This window comes from Squalius cephalus (assembly GCF_949319135.1).
Source record: "Squalius cephalus genome assembly, chromosome: 3".
NCBI classification, from domain to species: Eukaryota; Metazoa; Chordata; class Actinopteri; order Cypriniformes; family Leuciscidae; genus Squalius; species Squalius cephalus.
Window position 1 is genome coordinate 1,335,305 of NC_137124.1, and position 26,729 is coordinate 1,362,033.

Sequence of the window (26,729 nt, forward strand, 5' to 3'; positions counted from 1 at the left end):
TGAAACTACAACAGCTCAGACAACTCAAACATCAACTGACGCAACAACTACAGAAACTACAACAGCTCAGACAACTCAAACATCAGCGGACACTACAACTACTGAAACTACAACAGCTCAGCCAACTCAAACATCAACTGACGCTACAACTACTGAAACTACAACACCTCAGACAACTCAAACATCAACTGACGCTACAACTACTGAAACTACAACAGCTCAGACAACTCAAACATCAACTGACGCTACAACTACTGAAACTACAACAGCTCAGACAACTCAAACATCAACTGATGCTACAACTACTGAAACCACAACAGCTCAGACAACTCAAACATCAACTCAAACATCAGCGGGCAATACAACTACTGACACTACAGTTACGACTTCTTCCCCTCTAACCGCAACGACAACACAACTTACTTCTACAACTGAAGCAACGGTCACAACTCCTTTAACCTCTACAGTTCTAGTTAGGTTTTCCAGCAATGAAGATTTTGAATCTGACCTGTCAAATTCATCATCAGAAGCATTTAAAAACAGAGAAAAAAAAACCATAACAGAGGTAAGTTGTGTTATAAATATTTAAAGCACATGCAATTTCAACTGCAAAATAAATAGTAACATTCTTGCATTTTAATGTATTAAGCATTTTATTTTGAATCCTAATATAATATGAATATTAGTGTAAACTATTTGCACCCAACATATGTAATGTACGTTATTTAAGTGCAGATAGTGTTGTATTTTATTTGCGTCCAGCTGTAGATATCAATTAGCTGTTTTTTAAAGAACTTCTAGTCCAGATTTTACTTTCACCATTTAATAGTGATGCAACGGATCATATAACTCAAAGTTCGAATCATATTGCGGTTTCTGATTCACAGATGGAATCATTTTATGGATCAGCAAAAAAAAAAAAAAAAAAAAGAGTCTGAGTTTGGTAAACTCCAAAACAACATACAATCAACAATCAACATAGGCTTACAAAGCTTTTGGGAAACACAGCCATTGCTAAGAGTTTAAGCAGTCCATCCTAAGTTAAATTCATTGTGGAAGACTTAAGTGCTAAAGACATTGACAATTAAAAACCCCTCACTCGGGTGGTCTATTGAACAAGGGTACAGAGAGAAAAAAACTAAATTCCTACACCAAATGGTTTAAAAGTTATGAGCTGAAAAGATAAGTGAATAAATAACAACAGAAATAATTAGCAACAACAACAGAAAAAATAGGTGAAAATACATGCAAATACTCCCTCCAAACATTTAAAGGGGTTGTATAATGCCCTTTTCACAAGATGTAAAATAAATATCTGATGTCCCCAGAGTGTGTATGTGTGAAGTTTTAGCTCAAAATGCCGCAAATATATTTTTATATAGCATGTTAAAGTTGTCACTTTTTGAGGGTTAGCAAAAACGCACCGTTTTGTGTCTGGCCCTTTAAAATCAAATGAGCTGCTGCTCCCGGCGCAGAGGGCGGGGTTTCAAGAGCTTGTGTGTTAGCAGCTCTGATTACCTCACGCAGACACACACTAAAATGACAGAAACTGTTCTGCCTTTTATGTTTAAACGGAGTCAGACAAAGATGGAGAGACTCAAGAAGAAGTGACAACACGTAGAAGCAACACAACGTTTTTGAATGGTTAGTTGATGAATTTATGTTGCTGATGTGGAGTTAACTCAACATTAGCTAAAATCTAAATGATCTAAAATCTAAAATCATTTAGCAAAAATCTAAATAATTAGTGACTCCAGTTATGAGCTTGAGACATGGACAACTTTACGTGTCACATGAAAAAGATTTTATTAACTAGTCTAAACACTTAAACTATTCTAACATACACACACATACATGCATACAGTTTACCAAGGCAAAGAGAGCTGAAGCAGAATACAGGAAAGCAAGAAGTTATAGCATTGTTTGAAATTCAACAGATCAACAGCCTTGAGCAAACCATCAGTTTAGTTCTAGCACGGCCTTCCTTTAAAGGGGTAAGGATACTTAATGTATCAAATAATGAGACTGAGTTTGATACTTGCATGTCTCGCCCATTTGAATTAAACTGTCCTGATGCAATTTGTTGAGGCTCCAGTTTATCTTTGCTGATATGGTCTTGATGAGAGAGAACCAGTGGTTTCCAGAGTATCTTTGGTGAATGGAAAGACAAGGCCGCAGCCTGGCACAAGCTTGGTGGTTCCTTAGAGGCTTCTAGTTCAGCATCATCTTCACGTCAGCATTTCAGAAAGGGACTAAGCGAGAGCTAAGAGCTGATCAGTGACTTTAAAGCGTGAAGATGGCACAACCTCTGGAGCTGTGTAAGCCAATGAGAAGATTTCCCTTTGGAGGGAAATTTTACGACCCATTGTCCCTTTGAACATGCAATTTGATTGGATGTTTAACACAATAATATTTACGATGCTTATAAAACTAATGTGTCACAAAGTTAGCAGAATGTAATGTAAATGATCAAAACGGGGATGAAGATTGGAGTTTACAGATTCCAAAAATGCCACACATTTGATTTGGTTAACCATATTATCCAAAGTCTGAAATATTAACCCAATAGAGTATACAAGAATACAAAAGACAACCACATTAAAGGAAAATCATGAGATCGGAAAATTAGATACATGTTTACACATTTCTCAAATGGCTATATATAGAATATATAGAATTCAATTAACAGGGTTTATTTCTCCTTCTCAGTGAGAATTAAGTTAGAGTCGCAGCTTTCTGGATTATTTTGGATCGTAAAATCCTCTTATCAGTCTCTGTGTGTCCTGTAACAAGACACTGCGTTCTGCCAGTGTGTTAACTTCATTTGGGGATGTTAGTTTTTGGGGGAAGATTCACAGGCATTTGTTGGGAGAGTGAGTTTGCTGGATTATTCATTAAATAAATGAATAATTTGTGTGTGTCTGATTGGTCCAGACGCTACAGTGCAGATAAACTGAGTTTTTGTCTACTAAACGGAAGACTTGATTCTGAACTGAAACGAGTCGTCAGTAATTCAGTCTCAGTTCCTGCTGAACCCGCGTAGGTTTGTAACTAATTTGCATAATGCCAGCCTGTGGTCTTGACTGGCTGAACAGCGTCTCTTAGCCCCGCCCTCAGACTCTGTAGTGTATCTGAGACTGAAAGAGTTTGGTTCATGTTGTTCGTGTCGAGAAGACGCTGTTTCTGCTGACAAAGCAAATCCACTTTGATGAGATTGATACGGTAAAATCCACGCCATCGTTACTGTTCGTATCACTGTGATCAAGAGCTGAGGAAGAGCTGGAATTCAGATATGATAATAGGCGTTTTGTTTCCAACGTTCACTGTAAGCGGTAGACCAATCACAGCAGACTGGGTCATCTGACCAATCAGTGCAGGGTAGGCTTGCAGAAAGGAGGGGTTTAGAGAGACTGAATTTTCAAACAAACCGTTTTCAGACTCTTTGAGAAATGAGGTGATGTGCAATGTATATTATGTGAAAATAATGTGGGTTTTTTAACCTAAAATAGACATTAAATAGAATAACAGGTGCACTTTAAGATACACCGTTGAACAAGAACTAAAGAGTAGACTACAACAGTAAATGTTAATATGCACTTAAATTTGTAAATAATAATGGCAGATCGTGTAAAAAAGAATTAATGACCACCAAATGTCTTTCATGTTGTAGGTTTTTAACTGTGGTTAAAATTCTTAACTAAATGTTGAACCTGACATTGTGAATCTGTTTTCCACAGATTAAGCCAATCTTTGAAAGGGAATTCGATAACTCCTTCGTTGAAATGAAAGTTATTTCGTTCCGGTGGGTATTTCTTTCCTTATAATTAGAATACATTTATTTTTTGGAAAACAAAATGTCTACAGTCTAGACAGCTCTATATATACACTCACCTAAAGGATTATTAGGAACACCTGTTCAATTTCTTATTAATGCAATTATCTAATCAACCAATCACATGGCAGTTGCTTCAATGCATTTATGGGTGTGGTCCTGGTCAAGACAATCTCCTGAACTCCAAACTGAATGTCAGAATGGGAAAGAAAGGAGATTTAAGCAATTTTGAGCGTGGCATGGTTGTTGGTGCCAGACGGGCCGGTCTGAGTATTTCACAATCTGCTCAATTACTGGGATTTTCATGCACAACCATTTCAAGGGTTTACAAAGAATGGTGTGAAAAGGGAAAAACATCCAGTATGCGGCAGTCCTGTGGGCGAAAATGCCTTGTTGATGCTAGAGGTCAGAGGAGAATGGGCCAACTGATTCAAGCTGATAGAAGAGTAACTTTGACTGAAATAACCACTCGTTACAACCGAGGTATGCAGCAAAGCATTTGTGAAGCCACAACATGCACAACCTTGAGGCGGATGGGCTACAACAGCAGAAGACCCCACCAGGTACCACTCATCTCCAATACAAATAGGAAAAAGAGGCTACAATTTGCACGAGCTCACCAAAATTGGACAGTTGAAGACTGGAAAAATGTTGCCTGGTCTGATGAGTCTCGATTTCTGTTGAGACATTCAGATGGTAGAGTCAGAATTTGGCGTAAACAGAATGAGAACATGGATCCATCATGCCCTGTTACCACTGTGCAGGCTGGTGGTGGAGGTGTAATGGTGTGGGGGATGTTTTCTTGGCACACTTTAGGCCCCTTAGTGCCAATTGGGCATCGTTTAAATGCCACAGCCTACCTGAGCATTGATTCTGACCATGTCCATCCCTTTATGACCACCATGTACCCATCCTCTGATGGCTACTTCCAGCAGGATAATGCACCATGTCACAAAGCTCGAATCATTTCAAATTGGTTTCTTGAACATGACAAAGATTTCACTGTACTAAAATAATCAAACACAATCAAACACAATATTAGTATGGTGTTCCTAATAATCCTTTAGGTGAGTGTATATAGCTTTAGTGGACAAGTTGGAAATAACAATTTTAGATTTCCAAACATTCCTATTATGAATGCTGTAATAATTCAGTGATATTTTTGTATGAACAAGGAGTCTTATAACATAAGATTTGCGCCACACAGAGATCTGATCCCACCATTATCGAGTCAACCTGGAATTACATGGAAGACACTGAAACAACTGAGGCTAAACACCATAAATTCAAAGAACTATGGCAACTTCTCCAAGATGCTTGGAACAACCAACCTTAAAAAACTCCTAGGAAAGAGTTGTTTTGAAGGCAAAGTGTGGTCACACCAAACACTGACTTGATTTGCTTAATAGACATTAACTCTTAAACAGTGCAGTAGTTTGCTGGCAGGTTGCTCCAGCATCTTGGAAAGGCTTTCACAGTTCTATGTATGGCTTTAGTCTCAATTGCTTGTGTTTTTTCATGTAATCCCAGACGGATTCAATGATGGTGAGATGAGATCTCAGTGTGGGCTGTACCATCGGTTGTTGGGCTCCTTATTTATATAAAAAAAAAGCATGTCAAGATTATTCCAAAACTTGCAAAAGGAATTTGTAAATCTACAATTCTACTGGTACACTAGGGCAAAAGTTATCAGCAACTGTCAAATGTTTTTTGAATCATCTATATTTTGTTAACAACAGCATCTGACAGACTTGTATAAAACCACAAGATAACAATAATAGCTGCATGAACACTTCACCAAATGCCTATGAGAGTTTGTACACTGAGTCTTACATTTAAAAAAAAAACAATGACAATGACTCTTTCTCTCCCCCGTCCGTTCTGTAGTGCTGGATCAATCATCACTGATATGGATGTAACATTTAGAACCGTACCCAGTGACACGACTATATCCAAAGCCATTTTAAATGGGAACACCACTCTAAACATCACCAGTGTTGAGGGTAAGTCAATCATGCAATATCATCAATGCAATGCCATTCAAAACAGTTTGGAATGCTTTCTGTGTTACTCTTTATTGTTATTAAAGGTCACCTATTATGCCTCTTTTCACAAGATGTAAAATAAGTCTCTGATGTCCCCAGAGTGTGTATGTGAAGTTTTAGCTCAAAATACCCAACATATAATTTTTTACAGCATGTTTAAATTGTCATTTTTTGGGGCTCAGAAAAACACACCGTTTTAGTGTGTATCCCTTTAAATGCTAATGAACTGCTGCTGTCTGTGCAGGGGGCGGAGCCTCACGAGCTCGCGCTAAGGGACTGTTCGTTTTTTATTAAAGGGGCCACCGGAGGAGTTTTGAGATCTGTAGTCAAAAAATACATGACCCTCCCTTCGCCAGCAATACATTTTTCTATGACCCTCCAAAATGATTGTGAAAAAAGGCATGACCCTCCCCGATAATTTATCGATTAGCCTACTTCTGTACTTGTTTGCGCTTGGCAAAGATGTTTAGATAGCCATTGTTTTTTTGTTTTTTTTACAACCATAAACTCCTGCTTTCTCATCTTACTAGGGCTGTAACGATAGACCAAACCTACGATTCGGTTCGTATCACGATTTTTGATTTTATTAGAAAAAAATCATGTTTTCGGTACTGATGCGGTGTGACGCGTTCAACATGTGGGTGGCGCTGCCAATAAAGCATCTAAAAGCTGTCACAAAGAACCAGCAAAAGTAATGATTATGAATATGTCAAATATATAAGGAGACATTTTAATTGTTTATTAATAAACAAGTGTTTTCTGTGTCGACTGCAAAGATGAAGTTGACGATGCGTCGTGATCTTCGCAGAACAGGGCAGAGAGAAATGCGCATTTCATACGGATTACAGAAGAGAGCAGTCTGTTTTCTTTAGTTTTGAATTGTTCTGTTTAAAAGTAGACATTTCAAGCTTTCTATATATTTCTCAGGTCTGTGAGGCAAGTAGCCTACCTTACGCTGAGTTTCGGTTCATTTATGAGACGAGAGTCCAGTTCACTCGCCGGCGCCTCCGTGTCATGATTATCTATTTTCTACTATATTTTATTAAATCCAGGCAATTGATTTATTAAATCCAGGCAATTGGTTGATGAAACATTGATTAAAATTAAGATACCATTAATAAAAAACGAAATTCACTTTAAAGACAGGCTTTGTGCTTTCTGTTTGAGGTCTCTGTGAAAGTTTTAAAGTCGCTTTCAGAGCAGTCATGTCCGTAATGGAGAACTGTCACGTCCTTAACATTGTTTTTTTTTTTTTTTTTTTTTCACATAAATGCGAACACGAAAAATAAAATAAAACGAATGTTTTATGTTCTGTGGAGGCCGACCCTTCTTCATCCGGTGGGTATCTTTTGGTTTGCGCAGTGTAATTCATAGAATTACTAAAAAATATTTTGCCACCTAAAAGTTGTGTCACGTCACATGTGTATTTCCCTCATATTAAATATAAAACGCATGTGTAGACTGATATTTTTCTAATGTCTTGACTCCTTTATTAAGGGAGTATGGATATATTAACAGACGTTTCAATATATTGGTATTAAATGCATTTTCTGAGAATTTATATTTCAAGTTTTGACTGCAAATGTCACGTCCATAACGCTGGAATGGCCCAATTTTAACGAATTTATCCTCAACTAGTTTTTTGGTGTAGGTCTACGTATTTTATTATGTTAACTTAAATAATACTAATAGTAATTTAAAGATGTGGTAGCCTTACATCTTACACATCACACTCCACTGTTATGGTGGCAATTTCAGTATATTTACTCACTAACATTATTGTGGAAACAAAATATGGTAGTATCGCGCTACAGCGCACATTCTATCAGCTGCAGTTCTGGCGCCTCAGTCCCAATACTGTAAAACTCGACGTACATTCACATCACATGTTAATGCAGCGGTAGAGTTACACTCACAGGACACTGTGCACTTATTCGCAGTCACAAAAGTTAAATATTTGCTCGTGCTTTAAAGCTTTGCCGGGTAAACATTTCATAGGCGTTCTGTTCTGACATGATGCACTTTTTCTGAGCGCGTACTGAAGTGCGCGCGCACTGTCAAACTCATACAGCGTCAAACTGGATTTTTGTTGGGTCAGACGCATCTGATAGCGATGGGGGGCAGAGACCGCGAGAGCTACATGGAGCTACGTGTAAAAGATATGCAGCAAACAAGCCACTTTGAAATGTTGCTGTTTTCATGAATATAAAAGTTGGGTGACCCTCCCCCTAGACTAAAAAAAGTTGGATGACCCTCCCCTCAACAAAGAATAAAAAGACATGACCCTCCCCTATTTTCCTCCGGTGGTCCTTTCAATAAATACCGAACGGTCCCTAAGAGCTAGGACAATCTCATCTAATAATATAAAAAACAGAAACTCTCAGTAACGCTGTTCATTTCGACCAGGAGTCGGACAATAATGCCCACAGAGCAAGAGAATATATGCTGTATGGAGATAGAACAGGTATCGTTTAGTTTAATTACAGTTATAACTCATTTGTCATCTGCTTTTATCCACTATTAATACAAGCCTGCTGTAGCAGACCCCGTCCGAATGATGACCAAAATATACTGATGAGTTTAATGAAGTTTATTGTACATCACACAAAAGATGAAGCGTTAGTTTTACTCCAGAAAATCACTGTAAAAGCTAATAAACATAGTGCGCATTAAAGTCTTATCCATAAACTCCCTCTCTCTCTCTCTCTCTCTCTCTCTCTCTCTCTCTCCCTATCATTGTCATTAACATACACAGCGAAGTACACAAAACACTCGTTACAACCAACCAATAGTAAACAAATATATACACACCTTTTCAGTGGGTGCTTATAAACTGGTAAACTTTATATCCGTAAAACGACTCGATGAGCTGTCATAAAGTGCTCGCTCTGACTTTCATTTCTGCCAGTAATGTTAGTCCTGTCGCTCCACCGGAGACTGTAAGCTGGATCACGAGAGCAGTTGTACAGATCCATCCTCGAGTAACAACGGGAGTAAATGAAGACTGCTATGTTCATTCTTACATCCAACAACAACACATCTCAATCGCTTAGGAAACATTCTTGTCTACAGCTGCTCTGGCGTCGGAGCAATGGTGGCCTGTGTCCAGCTCACTCAAGGCGGGGCTATGCTCAAACTGCAGTGTCAGTCAACAGTCGTGGGCGGGGCTTGTGCAATTCTACGTCACATTGCATAGATTTTTAGAACAGCTCGTTCTGAGATAGTGCTTATGATTTATGGGTATTTAAAAAAAGCCGCTGTGTGGATTTTCATCATTATAGGGTGGTTGTGAACACACACTGCCAACACACATTTATGTTCAAACACCATGTAAAAGTGAATTTTGCATAATAGGTGCCCTTTAAACTATAGTTGTTTGTAGTTGTTGTTGATACAATATTTTATATGGATTTTGCTGAAGATTAATAATTTTTTCAACTGTTATTTTATTAAACTTTATTCTACAAATTATCCAAACACAGTAAATCCACTCATCACGACTACCAAAGCCACTACAACCAGTCCTACAGCTCAGCCAACTCAAACCTCAGCGGAAACTACAACTACTGAAACTACAACAGTTCAGTCAACTCAAACATCAACTGACGCTACAAGTACTGAAACTACAACAGCTCCGTCAACTCAAACATCAGCGGGCACTACAACTACTGAAACTACAACAGCTCCGCCAACTCCAACATCAGCAGGCACTACAACTACTGAAACTACAACAGCTCCACCAACTCCAACATCAGCGGGCACAACAATTACTGAAACAACAACAGCTCCGCCAACTCAAACATCAGCGGGCACTACAACTACTGAAACTACAACAGCTCCTCCAACTCAAACATCAGCAGACACTACAACTACTGAAACTACAACAGCTCCGCCAACTCAAACATCAGCGGGCACTACAACTACTGAAACTACAACAGCTCCACCAACTCCAACATCAGCGGGCACAAAAACTACTGAAACTACAACAGCTCCACCAACTCAAACATCAGCAGACACTACAACTACTGAAACTACAACAGCTCCACCAACTCAAACATCAGGAGACACTGAAACTACAACAGCTCCGCCAACTCAAACATCAGCAGACACTACAACTACTGAAACTACAACAGCTCCACCAACTCCAACATCAGCAGACACTACAACTACTGAAACTACAACAGCTCCACCAACTCAAACATCAGCGGGCACAACAACTACTGAAACTACAACAGCTCCACCAACTCAAACATCAGCAGACACTACAACTACTGAAACTACAACAGCTCCACCAACTCAAACATCAGCAGACACTACAACTACTGAAACTACAACAGCTCCACCAACTCAAACATCAGCGGGCACTACAACTACTGAAACTACAACAGCTCCGCCAACTCAAACATCAGCGGGCACTACAACTACTGAAACTACAACAGCTCCACCAACTCCAACATCAGCGGGCACAAAAACTACTGAAACTACAACAGCTCCACCAACTCAAACATCAGCAGACACTACAACTACTGAAACTACAACAGCTCCACCAACTCAAACATCAGGAGACACTGAAACTACAACAGCTCCGCCAACTCAAACATCAGCAGACACTACAACTACTGAAACTACAACAGCTCCAACAACTCCAACATCAGCAGACACTACAACTACTGAAACTACAACAGCTCCACCAACTCAAACATCAGCGGGCACAACAACTACTGAAACTACAACAGCTCCACCAACTCAAACATCAGCAGACACTACAACTACTGAAACTACAACAGCTCCACCAACTCAAACATCAGCAGACACTACAACTACTGAAACTACAACAGCTCCACCAACTCAAACATCAGCGGGCACTTCAACTACTGAAACTACAACAGCTCCGCCAACTCCAACATCAGCAGACACTACAACTACTGAAACTACAACAGTTCCGCCAACTCCAACATCAGAGGGCACTACAACTACTGAGACTACAACAGCTCCGCCAGCTCAAACATCAGCGGGCACTACAACTACTGAAACTACAACAGCTCCGCCAACTCCAACATCAGCGGGCACAACAACTACTGAAACTACAACAGTTCCGCCAACTCCAACATCAGAGGGCACTACAACTACTGAGACTACAACAGCTCCGCCAACTCAAACATCAGCAGACACTACAACTACTGAGACTACAACAGCTCCGCCAACTCCAACATCAGCGGGCACAACAACTACTGAAACTACAACAGTTCCGCCAACTCCAACATCAGAGGGCACTACAACTACTGGGACTACAACCGCTCCGCCAACTCAAACATCAGCGGGCACTACAACTACTGAAACTACAACAGCTCCGCCAACTCAAACATCAGCAGACACTACAACTACTGAGACTACAACAGCTCCGCCAACTCCAACATCAGCAGACACTACAACTACTGAAACTACAACAGCTCTGCCAACTCCAACATCAGCGTGCACTACAAATACTGACACTACAACAGCTCCGCCAACTCAAACATCGGCGGGCACTACAACTACTGAAATTACAACAGCTTTGCCAACTCAAACATCAGCGGGCACTACAACTACTGAAACTACAACAGCTCCGCCAACTCCAACATCAGCGGGCACAACAACTACTGAAACTACAACAGTTCTGCCAACTCAAACATCAGCGGGCACAACAACTACTGAAACTACAACAGCTCCGCCAACTCCAACATCAGCGGGCACAACAACTACTGAAACTACAACAGTTCCGCCAACTCCAACATCAGAGGGCACTACAACTACTGAGACTACAACAGCTCCGCCAACTCAAACATCAGTGGGCACTACAACTACTGAAACTACAACAGCTCCGCCAACTCAAACATCAGTGGGCACTACAACTACTGAGACTACAACAGCTCCGCCAACTCAAACATCAGCGGGCACTACAACTACTGAAACTACAACAGTTCAGTCAACTCAAACATCAACTGACGCCACAACTACTGAAACTACAACAGCTCCTCCAACTCAAACATCAGAGGGCACTACAACTACTCAAACTTCAACAGCTCTGCCAACTCAAACATCATCGGGCACTACAACTACTCAAACTTCAACAGCTCCGCCAACTCAAACATCAGCGGGCACAACAATTACTGAAACTACAACAGCTCCACCAACTCAAACATCAGCGGGCACTACAACTACTCAAACTTCAACAGCTCTGCCAACTCAAACATCATCGGGCACTACAACTACTGAAACTACAACAGCTCCACCAACTCAAACATCAACTGACGCCACAACTACTCAAACCTCAACAGCTCCGCCAACTCAAACATCAACTGACGCTACAACTACTGAAACTACAACAGCTCCTCCAACTCAAACATCAGCAGGCACTACAACTACTGAAACTACAACAGCTCCGCCAACTCAAACATCAGGGGGCACAACAACTACTGAAACTACAACAGCTCCGCCAACTCAAACATCAGGGGGCACAACAACTACTGAAACTGCAACAGCTCCGCCAACTCAAACATCAGCGGGTACTTCAACTACTGAAACTACAACAGCTCCGCCAACTCAAACATCAGCGGGCACTACAACTACTGAAACTACAACAGCTCCGCCAACTCAAACATCAACTGACGCCACAACTACTGAAACTACAACAGCTCCGCCAACTCAAACATCAGCGGGCACTACAACTACTCAAACTTCAACAGCTCCGCCAACTCAAACATCAACTGACGCTGCAACTACTGAAACTACAACAGCTCTGCCAACTCAAACATCAGCGGGCACAACAACTACTGAAACTACAACAGCTCCGCCAACTCAAACATCAGCGGGCACTACAACTACTGAAAGTACAACAGCTCCGCCAACTCAAACATCAGCGGGCACTACAACTACTCAAACTTCAACAGCTCCGCCAACTCAAACATCAACTGACGCTACAACTACTGAAACTGCAACAGCTCCGCCAACTCAAACATCAGCGGGCACTACAACTACTGACACTACAGCAACGACTTCTTCCCCTCTTACCACAACAACACAACTTACTTCCACAACTGAAGCAACGGTTACAACTCCTTTAACCTCTACAGTTCTAGTTAGCTTTTCCAGCAATGAAGATTTTGTACCTGACCTGTCAAATTCATCATCAGAAGCATTTAAAAACAGAGAAAAAAAAACCATAACAGAGGTAAGTTGTGTTATAAATATTTAAGGCACATGCAATTTGAACTGCAAAATGAACAGTAACATTCTTGCATTTTAATGTATTAAGCATTTTATTTTGAATCCTAATATAAAGTGGATTCATAATTAATATTAGTGTAAAGTATTTGCACCCATCATATGTAATGTACGTTATTTAAGTGCAGATAGTGTTGTATTTTATTTGCGTCCAGCTGTAGATATCAATTAGCTGTTTTTTAAAGAACTTCTAGTCCAGATTTTACTTTCACCACTTAATAGTGATGCAACGGATCATATAACTCAAAGCTCGAATCATACTGCGGTTTTTGAGTCACAGATGGAATCATTTTATGGATCAGCAAAAAAAAAAAAAGGGTCTGAGTTTGATAAATGCACGCAAACACGAAGATGAAGGTAGTAAGTAGTCTTTTACTAAATCCTTGTTCTACAATCAACATAGGCTTACAATGCTTTTGGAAAGCGCAGCCATTGCTAAGAGTTTAAGCAGTCCATCCTAAGTTAAATTCATTGTGGAAGACTTTGTCTGTGCTAAAGACATTTGACAATTAAACCCCCTCACTCGGGTGGTCTACTCTATTGAACAAGGGTACAGAGGGAAAAAAAATAAATTCCTACACCAAATGGTTTAAAAGTTATGAGCTGAAAAGATAAGTGAATAAATAACAACAGAAATAATTTGCAACAACAACAGAAACATTAGGTGAAAATACATGCAAATACTCCCTCCAAGCATTTAAAGGGGTTGTATAATGCCCTTTTCACAAGATGTAAAATAAATCTCTGATATCCCCAGAGTGTGTGTGTGAAGTTTTAGCTCAAAATGCCGCACAGATATTTTTATATAGCATGTTAAAGTTGTCACTTTTTGAGGGTTAGCAAAAACGCACCGTTTTGTGTCTGGCCCTTTAAATGCAAATGAGCTGCTGCTCCCGGCGCAGAGGGCGGGGTTTCAAGAGCTCGTGTGTTAGCAGCTACGATTACCTCATGCAGACACACACTAAAATGACAGAAACTGTTCTGCCTTTTATGTTTAAATGGAGTCAGACAAAGATGGAGAGACTCAAGAAGAAGTGACAACACGTAGAATGCAACAGGACATTTTTGAATGGTTAGTTGATGAATTTATGTTGCTGATGTGGAGTTAACTATGTTCAATTAGCATATTCTGTCATGATAATCTATAAATCGCTCATATAGGAACTGTTGTGAGATGCACTCAGTGTGACTTTCTATTGCATGTGAAAGACGGATGCTACAGTTTGAGCTGACTCACAAATGTGCTCGACTACAACAACTCTTCCTCTTCTCAACATGGACTGCGTGTTCCGGGGGCGGGGTTTATGTAAATTCTAGGGTTGGTGATGTCACTAACCCTGGAGGAATGTCATGTAGTCCCTACCAGCCTTTTGTTGTAGTCCTTAAAAAACTATTTATTTAAAAGCATATATCTCCCTTTGCTTTGAACTTTGAGCGTTGTAACTTTGCAGATGTTGTTTATGCTCAAACAGCAACATTACACACTAACTAAAGTTAGAAAAGTGAAATCATAGTCAACCACCCCTTTAAATACTTGTTCCAGATGATGTACAAACAAATTTAAAGTATTGGGGAACACTTTATTTCACAGTGTCCTTGTTACATGTTACATGTACTTACCATAGTAATAACAGCATAATTACATGCAACTAACCCTCAACCAAATCCTAATCCTACCCTAACCCTATAGTAAGTACATGTGGTTGCTTAATATTACTCAGTACTTAAACATATAATTGCACTGTAACAATGACACCTTAAAATAAAGTGTAACCGAGTATTGCCTTACATGCAGTGTGTAATAGAGCTCTTTGTGAAGGTAAAGGCTTCAGTAATTCAGTCTCAGTTCCTGCTGAACCCGCGTAGGTTTGTAACTAATTTGCATAATGCCAGCCTGTGGTCTTGATTGGCTGAACAGCGTCTCTTAGCCCCGCGCTCAAACACTGTAGTTTATCTGAGACGAAGAGTTTGGTTTGTGTTGTTCATGTCGAGAAGACGCTGTTTTCTGCTGACAAAGCAAATCCACTTTGATGAGATTGATACGGTAAAATCCACGCCATCGTTACTGTTCATATCACCGTGATCAAGAGCTGAGGAAGAGCTGGAATTCAGATATGCTAATAGGCGTTTTGTTTCCAACACCCACTGTAAGCGGTAGACCAATCACAGCAGACTGGGCCATCTGACCAATCAGTGCAGGGTAGGCTTGCAGAAAGGAGGGGTTTAGAGAGACTGAATTAACAAACAAACAGTTACCAGACTCTTTGAGAAATGAGGTAATGTGCAATGTATATTATGTGTGTCACATTCACTGTCTGTCATCGTCCTGTCTGCACTACAGTTCCCAGAATCCTCCTTGTTTCCACACCTGAACTCACTCCCTTCATTACCCACCTGTTCGTCATCATCATCATCTGCATCACCTGTCTTGTGTTCATCTGTCTGTGTATTTAAGTTCCTTCTGTTCACTCCTCACTTGTCGGTCAATGTTTATGTTAGGTTTATCTATGTTCTGAGCACACGCTCCCTTTTTGTTTGTATTTGTTTATATTGAGAATTAAAATCTTGGAATTCATCATCTTCGTGTTCGTCTCCTACTTCATCCTCCCAGAAGCCTGACAGATTGACCGACCAAAATAATGAGCTGGGAGCTCGCTGGACAGATCGCGGCTTTGGCTCAGGATAGCCGCGATCTGTTCCAATTCACCTGGGGGTTTGTTCCTCTTGCTGCCTCCTGCTCGCTGGATGACGAGACGATCAAGGCGTGTTACCGGCTTGGGGCCAAGGAGGTCGACCCGAGGGAGCTTCCAGATCTCTCCGGTCAGGACTGGAGAGAGGCACTCTCCTGTTGTCTGGAGAGCTTCCTCCCGTGGCACGCCATGTCACCGTCTGCACTTCACGCCAGTCCAGCCGAGCCTGCACTTCACGCCAGTCCAGCCGAGCCCGCACTTCACGCCAGATCTGCCGAGACCAAGGCAGTAAGCGTCGTGCCCGCCGCGCCTGTGACTGACAGCGATCTTCCTCCTCTCATCGGCCCGACAGAGCCCTCTTTGCCGCTGGTCCCGTCCAGCACAGAGCCCTCTTCACCGCTGGTCCCGTCCAGCACAGAGCCCTCTTCGCCGCTGGTCCCGTCCAGCACAGAGCCCTCTTCGCCGCTGGTCCCGTCCAGCACAGAGCCCTCTTCGCCTCTTCTGAGACGAAGAGTTTGGTTTGTGTTGTTCATGTCGAGAAGATGCTGTTTTCTGCTGACAAAGCAAATCCACTTTGATGAGATTGATACGGTAAAATCCACGCCATCGCTACTGTTCATATCACCGTGATCAAGAGCTGAGGAAGAGCTGGAATTCAGATATGCTAATAGGCGTTTTGTTTCCAACACCCACTGTAAGCGGTAGACCAATCACAGCAGACTGGGCCATCTGACCAATCAGTGCAGGGTAGGCTTGCAGAAAGGAGGGGTTTAGAGAGACTGAATTAACAAACAAACAGTTACCAGACTCTTTGAGAAATGAGGTAATGTGCAATGTATATTATGTGTGTCACATTCACTGTCTGTCATCGTCCTGTCTGCACTACAGTTCCCAGAATCCTCCTTGTTTCCACACCTGAACTCACTCCCTTCATTACCCACCTGTTCGTCATCATCATCATCTGCATCACCTGTCTTGTGTTCATCTGTCTGTGTATTTAAGTTCCTTCTGTTCACTCCTCACTTGTCGGTCAATGTTTATGTTAGGTTTATCTATGTTCTGAGCACACGCTCCCTTTTTGTTTGTATTTGTTTATATTGAGAATTAAAATCTTGGAATTCATCATCTTCGTGTTCGTCTCCTACTTCATCCTCCCAGAAGCCTGACAGATTGACCGACCAAAATAATGAGCTGGGAGCTCGCTGGACAGATCGCGGCTTTGGCTCAGGATAGCCGCGATCTGTTCCAATTCACCTGGGGGTTTGTTCCTCTTGCTGCCTCCTGCTCGCTGGATGACGAGACGATCAAGGCGTGTTACCGGCTTGGGGCCAAGGAGGTCGACCCGAGGGAGCTTCCAGATCTCTCCGGTCAGGACTGGAGAGAGGCACTCTCCTGTTGTCTGGAGAGCTTCCTCCCGTGGCACGCCATGTCACCGTCTGCACTTCACGCCAGTCCAGCCGAGCCTGCACTTCACGCCAGTCCAGCCGAGCCCGCACTTCACGCCAGATCTGCCGAGACCAAGGCAGTAAGCGTCGTGCCCGCCGCGCCTGTGACTGACAGCGATCTTCCTCCTCTCATCGGCCCGACAGAGCCCTCTTTGCCGCTGGTCCCGTCCAGCACAGAGCCCTCTTCACCGCTGGTCCCGTCCAGCACAGAGCCCTCTTCGCCGCTGGTCCCGTCCAGCACAGAGCCCTCTTCGCCGCTGGTCCCGTCCAGCACAGAGCCCTCTTCGCCGCTGGTCCTGCCCAGCTCAAAGCCCTCTTCGCCGCTGGTCCCGTCCAGCCCAGAACCTTCTTCACCGCTGGTCCCGTCCAGCCCAGAGCCTTCACCGCTGGTCCCGTCCAGACCAGAGGCTTCACCGCTGGTCCCGTCCAGCACAGAGCCTTCTTCACCGCTGGTCCCGTCCAGCACAGAGCCTTCACCGCTGGATCTGCCCAGCACAAAGCCCTCGTCGCTGGATCTGCCCAGCACCGAGCCCTCGTCGCTGGATCTGCCCAGCACCGAGCCCTCGTCACTGGATCTGCCCAGCACCGAGCCCTCGTCGCTGGATCTGCCCAGCACCGAGCCCTCGTCGCTGCCCAGCACCGAGCCCTCTCTGGTACCCAGGACTTTTCCCAAGTATTTTTTGGGGGGGGGCCATAGGGCTCCGTCCTGGCCACTCGAGGGGCCATGGCCACCTGAGGGGTCCTCACCACCATGGCCACCTGAAGGGTCTTCACCGCCGTGGCCACCTGAAGGGTCTTCTCCACCATGGCCACCTGAAGGGTCTTCACCGCCGTGGCCACCTGAAGGGTCCTCACCACCATGGCCACCTGAGGGGTCCTCACCACCATGGCCACCTGAAGGGTCTTCTCCGCCATGGCCACCTGAAGGGTCTTCTCCGCCTTGGCCACCCGAAGGGTCCGCACCGCCTTGGCCACCCGAAGGGTCCGCACCGCCTTGGCCACCCGAAGGGTCCGGACCGCCATGGCCACCCGAAGGGTCCTCACTGCCGTGGTCGCTTGAGGGGACATCACCGCCGTGGCCGCCCGAGGGGTCGTCTCCGTCCTGGCCACGCCCACAGCCTGCTCCACCGTGACCACACCCACAGTCTGCTCCGCCCTGGAGGCTTCCTGCCTTGTCTCCCTTGCCTTGTCTTCCCCGTCAGCCTCCAGGGCGCCCACCCTCCCACCCCTTTGGTCTTTCTATGGCGCGAGGACGCGCCTACTGGGAGGGGGGAGTAATGTCACATTCACTGTCTGTCATCGTCCTGTCTGCACTACAGTTCCCAGAATCCTCCTTGTTTCCACACCTGAACTCACTCCCTTCATTACCCACCTGTTCATCATCATCATCATCTGCATCACCTGTCTTGTGTTCATCTGTCTGTGTATTTAAGTTCCTTCTGTTCACTCCTCACTTGTCGGTCAATGTTTATGTTAGGTTTATCTATGTTCTGAGCACACGCTCCCTTTTTGTTTGTATTTGTTTATATTGAGAATTAAAATCTTGGAATTCATCATCTTCGTGTTCGTCTCCTACTTCATCCTCCCAGAAGCCTGACAATGTGAAAATAATGTGGGTTTTTTAACCTAAAATAGACCTTAAAATAGAATAACAGGTGCACTTTAAGATACACCGTTGAACAAGAACTAAAGAGTAGATTATTACAGTAAATGTTAATATGCACTTAAATTTGTAAATAATAATGGCAGATCATGTAAAAAAGAATTAATGACCACCAAATGTCTTTCATGTTGTAGGTTTTTAACTGTGGTTAAAATTTGTAACTAAATGTTGAACCTAACATTGTGAATCTGTTTTCCACAGATTAAGCCAATCTTTGAAAGGGAATTCGGTAACTCCTTCGTTGAATTGAAAGTTGCTTCATTCCGGTGGGTATTTCTTTCCTTATAATAAGAATACATTTCATTTTTGGAAAACAAAAAATGTCTACAGTCTAGACAGCTCTCTCTATATATATAGCTTTAGTGGACAAGTTGGAAATAACAATTTTAGATTTCCAAACATTCCTATTACGAATGCTGTAATAATTCAGAAATATTTTTGTATGAACAAGGAGTTTTATAACAGAAGATGTGCGCCACACAGAGATCTGATCCCACCATTATCGAGTCAACCTGGAATTACATGGAAGACACAGAAACAACTGAGGCTAAACACCATAAATTCATAGAAGAACTATGGCAACTTCTCCAAGATGCTTGGAACAACCAACCTTAAAAAACTCCTAGGAAAGACTTGTTTTGAAGGCAAAGTGTGGTCACACCAAACACTGACTTGATTTGCTTAGTAGACATTAACCCTTAAACAGTGCAGTAGTTTGCTGGCAGGTTGTTCCAGCATCTTGGAAAGGCTTTCACAGATCTATGTATGGCTTTAGTCTCAATTGCTTGTGTTTTTTCATGTAATCCCAGACGGATTCAATGATGGTGAGATGAGATCTCAGTGTGGGCTGTCCCATCGGTTGTTGGGCTCCTTATTTATAAAACAAAACGTCAAGATTATTACAAAACTTGCAAAAGGAATTTGTAAATCTAGAATTCTACTGGTACACTAGGGCAAAATATATCAGCAACTGTCAAATGTTTTTTTGAATCATCTATATTTTGTTAACAACAGCATCTGACAGACTTGTATAAAACCACAAGATAACAATAATAGCTGCATGAACACTTCACCAAATGCTTATGAGAGTTTGTACACTGAGTCTTACATTTAAAAAAAAAAACAATGACAATGACTCTTTCTCTCCCCCGTCCGTTCTGTAGTGCTGGATCAATCATCACTGATATGGATGTAACATTTAGAACCGTACCCAGTGACACGACTATATCCAATGCCATTTTAAATGGCAACACCACTCTAAACATCACCAGTGTTAATGGTAAGTCAATCAAGCAATATCATCAATGCAATGTCATTCTAAACGGTTTGGAATGCTTTCTGTGTTACTCTTTATTGTTATTAAACTATAGTTGTTTGTAGTTTTTGTTTATACAATATTTTTATGGATTTTGCTGAAGATTAATAGTTTTCTCAATTGTTATTTTATTTAACTTTATTCTACAAATTATCCAAACACACAACAGTAAATCCACCCAACCCTACAACTACAACCACAACCAGTCCTACTACAACTACAACTACAACTACAACCACAACCAGTCCTACCACAATTACAACCAGTCCTACTACAACTACAACCAGTCCTACTACAACTACAACCACAACCCCTCCTACTACAAATACAACTACAACCAGTCCTACTACAACTACAACCACAACCAGTCCTACTACAAATAGAACTACAACCAGTCCTACTACAACTACAACCACAACCAGTCCTACTACAAATACAACCACAACCAGTCCTACTACAACTACAACTACAACCACAACCCGTCCTACTACAACTACAACAAAACCAACCACCACACAAACAACAACAACAACAACAACAACAACAACGCCCACCACCACCACCACCACAACAACCACACTACCACCACGTCCTCCGCCATCGGTAGCCATACAGATTGTCATTATTGTGATATTTGTTCCACAACTTGAAAACCCACAAAGTCCAGAATTTCAGGAACTAGCCACACAAGTAGAGAGTCAGGTAAGTTTCAAACTGCAGAACATTCATCCATTCTTCAAAACTGCTTATCTTCTGTAGGGTTGAGGGAACTGCAGAACAATATATATATTTTAAAATGTTTCATGATTTTAAATGCTTACATTTTTCTTTTTCTTTTTTTTTATAATAGTACAATTCTAAAAGGAAAATCTAAACTTGGTTTCAAATATAAATGTTTATTAGCAGTATTGTTCAATTATGTGGCAAACTTAAAAGAAACTGTAATTGTTTTATTTTCATAGAATATTTTGAAACATTCCTAAAACTGACTCACTGTTTTTACAGTTTGATATCGTCTATAAAAATAAGTATGGGGACCTTTTCATCAGGACCATCGTGATTCGTTTCATGTAAGTTAAAAGTTTGCTTCATTACTTAAATGATTTCTTTATTAAATTTGCTTGGGATGCACGATATATCGGCCACCATATTGGTATCGGCTAAATTCTTTTTTTTACATTTTTATGTTATCGTTATCGGCCCGATAAGAAAATTTGGCCGATATATTAAAGCAATTAAATAATGTATGATTTCCTTCAGCTGAGACACTTCAGATGCGCACTGTTCAACATGATGGTTTTGAATGGCATGAAATATGATTGGAATCACTTCAAAAGGAAAATACAGTTCACTGCAACATGTGCAGCACAAATCTGTCATATCGGCTACATACAATTTTCATAAGAACATAATAATTGTGTGTTTGGGACATGGCTTTTGATGGTGAGACTTTTGTTTTTGTAATCAGGCTCTCAAACATTCTATAAAATTTTGGATTTAAATTGTCGGACAATATATCGGTTATCGGCTTTCAAATATAAAGAATTATCGGTTATTGGTATCAGCCAAGATTTTCATATCGGTGCATCCCTAAAATTTCCACTCCATCATGCTTTCAGTCTGACAGATTTTGTGACGTTCTTAAAGTACTGAAGAATGTCGTATTAACTCATTAGATAATTTATGCATTAGATTAGATGCATTAGAACTTACATTTAATGTAATATATTCCATCAGTACTCGCATTGGAACCCATGACTTTGCCGCTGCGAGCGTGATGCTCTGCTGTTTGAGCAATGGGAATGCCTGTACTTAAATCCCCCTGACAAGAAAAACTAATTTTGTACTTTCATTGTAATTTATCATGATTACCATACTCATTACTGTCAACACAGCTCAAAACATGAGAAGATTTCATCTCCTTTTTGAATATTTGCTTTCCTAAGCATTTATGGTTGTGTGGTTAGTTGCATTTATGGTTAGTTGCACAGTATATCTGGAAGCAGTTATAATCTCTTGTTTTTCATTTCAGAGCTGTTACCAAAACCAGAGCAGAGCAAAATGTCCAGGCAGAGGTTGAGATAGTGTTTAGTGAAAAGTCAACCGAACCCATTCCCAGCAGCACTTCCATTGTGGAGACTCTGAAAGAAGCAGCCACGAATCCAAACTCCGGCCTCAACATCACCGTTGATGCCAACACTATTAGTGTCATCAGTAAGTCATCACAGTCGATGTACAGTTATCTGATATGCCTGATTGCTATGAAATGTACCATGTTGACTTGGCTAGAAAATTCTGTGCAATATGTGATACCTTTTCAAATCATTTTTGTAGAATCACTGCAGATAATTCCACTGACAATCCTGACTAATGGGACCTTTGCGGCTGCTCTTTCAATTACAACTTCACCTGAATTTAAGAACAGGGCAACAATGATAAAAACAGGGGTAGGTGTGACACGTCTACTTTTTTTGGTTATTTCGGCAAACATGCTTGTGCCAATTTAGTCTAAACAACACTCTTGTTTTGCAGCTTGAACCGTTTTTCTTTGCCGATTACCCTGCATCATTCAGCATAATAACCATAAACAAGTTCAGGTATGCATATGCTGGCGTGTTCTTGAACATAGCTTTTGATTTAACATAATACTGCATAGTTTTAATCAATGAACTTTGATTTGAAACTCTCTGTAGTGATGCCAGTGTAAAAACAAGGAGTGTACCCTCGATCCGAAACTCCATGGATCTTACATTTGCAGCGAACGCCGCTCTCCCCAACAGCACCCAGATAGTGAACACTATTGTTCGAGCAGCCAGAAGCAACTCATTACCCTTCCAGATCTTCACAAATGAAATTGTGATAAATGGCACAGGTAAGTGTTGCACTTTAATCTTTTTGCTCAGATGAGTATTTATACTTTGATAACTGCACTCATATCAGTGTAGGAAAGTGTACAGTTGTAACATTTTGATGTTTTAAAAAAAAAAAAAAAAAATTATTTAGATATTGGCGCAGATATTGCACATGATTTAACTCATGCAAGTTCTGTGCTAATAATGCGGGAAAGTTATTCACTATAACAAACAGGTTGAATGAGTAAATTATCCGCAGGTGAGAAGATCAAACCAATCGCTTAATTTCAAAAATTTATACCACTTTTTCGTTTAAATTCAACTTAAATAAAAAAATTTGAACTCAAACTGCACCATAGCACAATCTAGCATCCAAGTACGCTTTTAGGTGTTTATTAATAGCAAATTCTGTAAATTTCAGGCTGTTTAGAAGAAGAATATGTATTAATCATCAATAATAGGCACACTTTGTTTTAATTATCAGACAGGAGTGGCCAAAAGTGATTTCAGTGAATTCACATCTTCACCCTTTGTTCAAATATTAAATGTGTTAAAGATTTTGTAGTCATATTGTGCAGTTGTGCTTGGAGTCTGTTTTATTTGTGATAATAACGCAATGAAATATGACAAATTGTGTGGACATGATTTTTGTCCAGGCTGCCAAAAGCGTCTGCTAAATGACTAAATGTAAATGCCATACAAAGAAATTATGAGAGAACCAACAAAATATTAATAACTGATTATGTTATGGTCAATGTATGCTTGTTCCTGTCAGCTCTTTCTTTTTTCGTATAGTAAAATAAAAACTTTAGCTGTAGTTTGCCTTTTTTTTCATCAAATAACAGATAAATACCTTCACCAAGTTTTTGCATTTTGTTCTTTCCTCATATTTTGATGGCTTAATCCAACTTGTAGGGCCATTAAAAACAGATACCCCCCTCCCGTACAACACTTTTGGCCACTATTGTATTCCCAATAAAAATGAGCAGAAGAAAAGGACTCTATATCTGTGAAGGAATGCGGACTGTAAGCTTGAATGTTTTCACGCAGAGAGAGAATGTGCGCATGGATATTAACGCTTCAGACTTGAAGTGTTGCAACTGTACTCTGTCTACTGTACTAGATGAGCTTTAGGCAAAATTCCTAATGTTCACTGAATGATAACTTCTGTCTGTTCTCTTTTCAACGCAGCATTTTCATCAGCAGAAGTCAGCAGCAAGATCAGTGTGTTGACCGCGTTACTTCTGGTCGCTGTGTCGCTTCTGGTTTCGTGGTTTGATTGAACATAACTATTAACCACTGTAACTGATTCAGACGGGTCTGAACGTTGCCTTCAACATCTGCTCAAGTGAAGGACTCTTACATAGAGCTACTGATGCTACTTAACGAGTAGTAATGAACGTACTATTTTTACATAATCATATTCTGAAAACTTCACACTAGACTTCAGATATCAGATCTGGATCTGTATATTCCTGTGTTTTTATAGATTTAAGTCAGAACCCAGCATTGTGCACTTAGGTACAGTAGTTTTTATTTGATAAATACTTCAATTCACGACACTTGTTTGTAAAATCTAAAAGGTTGTAAAGTGTGTATGCTAACACAAGTTCCACAAATACCTGCAATTAGTTTTTAAAATGGCATGTTTTTACATTAAGTGATCAGTCAAAATGTTCCATGGACTATTTCATTTGATTCCCAGTTTTATCAAAATGATCAGAACTACTCCATATAGATTAAAATACTCTATTAAAATTGAAGGAGAACAGAAACATAACTACCATCTATTTTTCATGTCCTGACAGATGAAAAAGGTTCACTTAAAAATGATTATACCTTCATAAGGTTTCACAGCCAAACCTTTATCTCATGTACACACATACATCTCTTTTAAAAGCTACATGACCGCTCCACTGAAACCGAACACAAGCTGTGTCGTGGAAAAACTGGGTCTCTTTATGCTGGCCGACTTTGAAGAGTCTGAAACAGGTTTTGGTAAGCAAAAGGATGAAGTATTTCAAAGATTATAAAACCTGTAAAACTGCTTGGAAGAATGATAAATATTTGCAGGATATGACCTCAAAAATGTCTGGTGGGAAAACGCATGGATAATAAGTCTGATAATATTACATAACACATAATATAAACCTGTACAAAACTAAACTCCTCATCTGACATGTTTTATGCAAATTGATCTGTATAATAGCAGTTTTTCTAAATTATTTATTCTAGAAAAAAAGAAATCTATATTTCAGATGTTAATTAAATGCTAAACTCAAAGGTCTTTTCTGTGAATTGTATTGCTGTATTGTTCACACTGGATGTGGTAATAACAGTTATTATGTAGGCTATGTAGTTATATTTATCACTTGCTAAATAAACTCTGGTGACTATTGTATTATAATGGTGATAAACAATGATAATAATAAAAAAAGATTATTCTCATTTTTAGTCATTGTATTATTATTTCTTCTCTCTTTTTCCTCTCTCTCAGCGATCAAATTTCCACACACACACACACACACACACACAAGTTATTTTGTTTTTACCTTCCATACAATGAAAGTCATGGGGATGAATGTCCAAACACACCATTTATTGTTCCACAAAACAAAAGAAAGAAAGAAAGAAAGAAAGAAAGAAAGAAAGAAAGAAAGAAAAGAAATGTAATGTGATAACGCAATGCAATGTTTGGCCAGGCTGTCATAGACTACTAAGAAATTATGAGCAGAAACAAAAACAAGAGAAAACCATCCATCCATCATCTTCTTCCGCTTATCCGGGGTAGGGTCGCTGGGGCAGCAGTCTAAGCAGAGACGCCCAGACTTCCCTCTCCCTAGACACTTCCTCCAGCTCTTCCGTGGGAATACCGAGGCGTTCCCAGGCCAGCCGGGAGTCATAGTCCCTCCAGCGTGTCCTAGGTCTTCCTCGCGGTCTCCTCACCGGTTCAAGCGGCACTCCTCCTGAGTGACCGAGCTCCTCACCCTATCTCTAAGGGATCGCCCAGCCACCCTGCCGAGAAAACTCATTTCGGCCACCTGTATCTGGGATCTTATCCTTTCAGTCATGACCCAAAGCTCATGACCATAGTTGAGAGTAGGAACGTAGATTGACCGGTAAATCGAGAGCTTCGCCTTGCAGCTCAGCTCCTTCTTCACCATGACAAACTGGTACATCGACCGCATTACTGCAGAAGCTGCACCGATCCGCCTGTCAATCTCCCGTTCCATCCTTCCCTCACTCGTGAACAAGACCCCAAGATATTTGAACTCCTCCACTTGAGACAGGAACTCTGAACCAACCTAAAGCGGGCAAGCCACCCTTTTCTGACTGAGAACCATGGCCTTGGACTTGGAGGTGCTGATTCTCATCCCAGCCGCTTCACACTTGGCTGCAATCTGTACCAGTGCATGCTGAAGGTCCTGATGCGATGAGGCCAACATGACAACATCATCCGCAAAATCAGAGAGGAAATCATGTGGTCCCTCAAACAGGACACTCTCTGGCCCCTGGCTGCGCCTTGAAATTCTGTCCATAAAAATTATGAACAGAACCGGTGACAAAGGGCAGCCCTGCCGGAGTCCAACATGCACTGGGAACAAGTCTGACTTACTGCCGGCA

General features: G+C 41.2%; 1 protein-coding gene across 1 annotated transcript; it reads left to right on the forward strand.

The window, feature by feature from the left end:
• On the forward strand, nt 1–25,552 carry LOC307156087 (uncharacterized protein). Its single transcript, XM_079867296.1, has 10 exons — nt 1–565; nt 3,738–3,802; nt 5,720–5,835; nt 20,423–20,955; nt 21,259–21,323; nt 22,286–22,467; nt 22,588–22,700; nt 22,786–22,850; nt 22,947–23,125; nt 24,297–25,552. Exons 2-10 carry the CDS (start codon nt 3,783–3,785, stop codon nt 24,386–24,388), a joined length of 1,365 nt encoding a protein of 454 aa, XP_079723422.1. The 5' UTR covers nt 1–565; nt 3,738–3,782; the 3' UTR covers nt 24,389–25,552.
• Nucleotides 25,553–26,729: the final 1,177 nt, after the last annotated feature.

Excerpts from the sequence above, each read along its gene's own strand:
- LOC307156087 (XM_079867296.1), top strand. The coding sequence starts at position 3,783 with ATGAAAGTTATTTCGTTCCG. Across the intron at positions 20,956-21,258 it reads CCACACAAGTAGAGAGTCAG|TTTGATATCGTCTATAAAAA; the intron begins GTAAGTTTCAAA and ends CTGTTTTTACAG. Across the intron at positions 21,324-22,285 it reads ACCATCGTGATTCGTTTCAT|AGCTGTTACCAAAACCAGAG; the intron begins GTAAGTTAAAAG and ends TTTTCATTTCAG.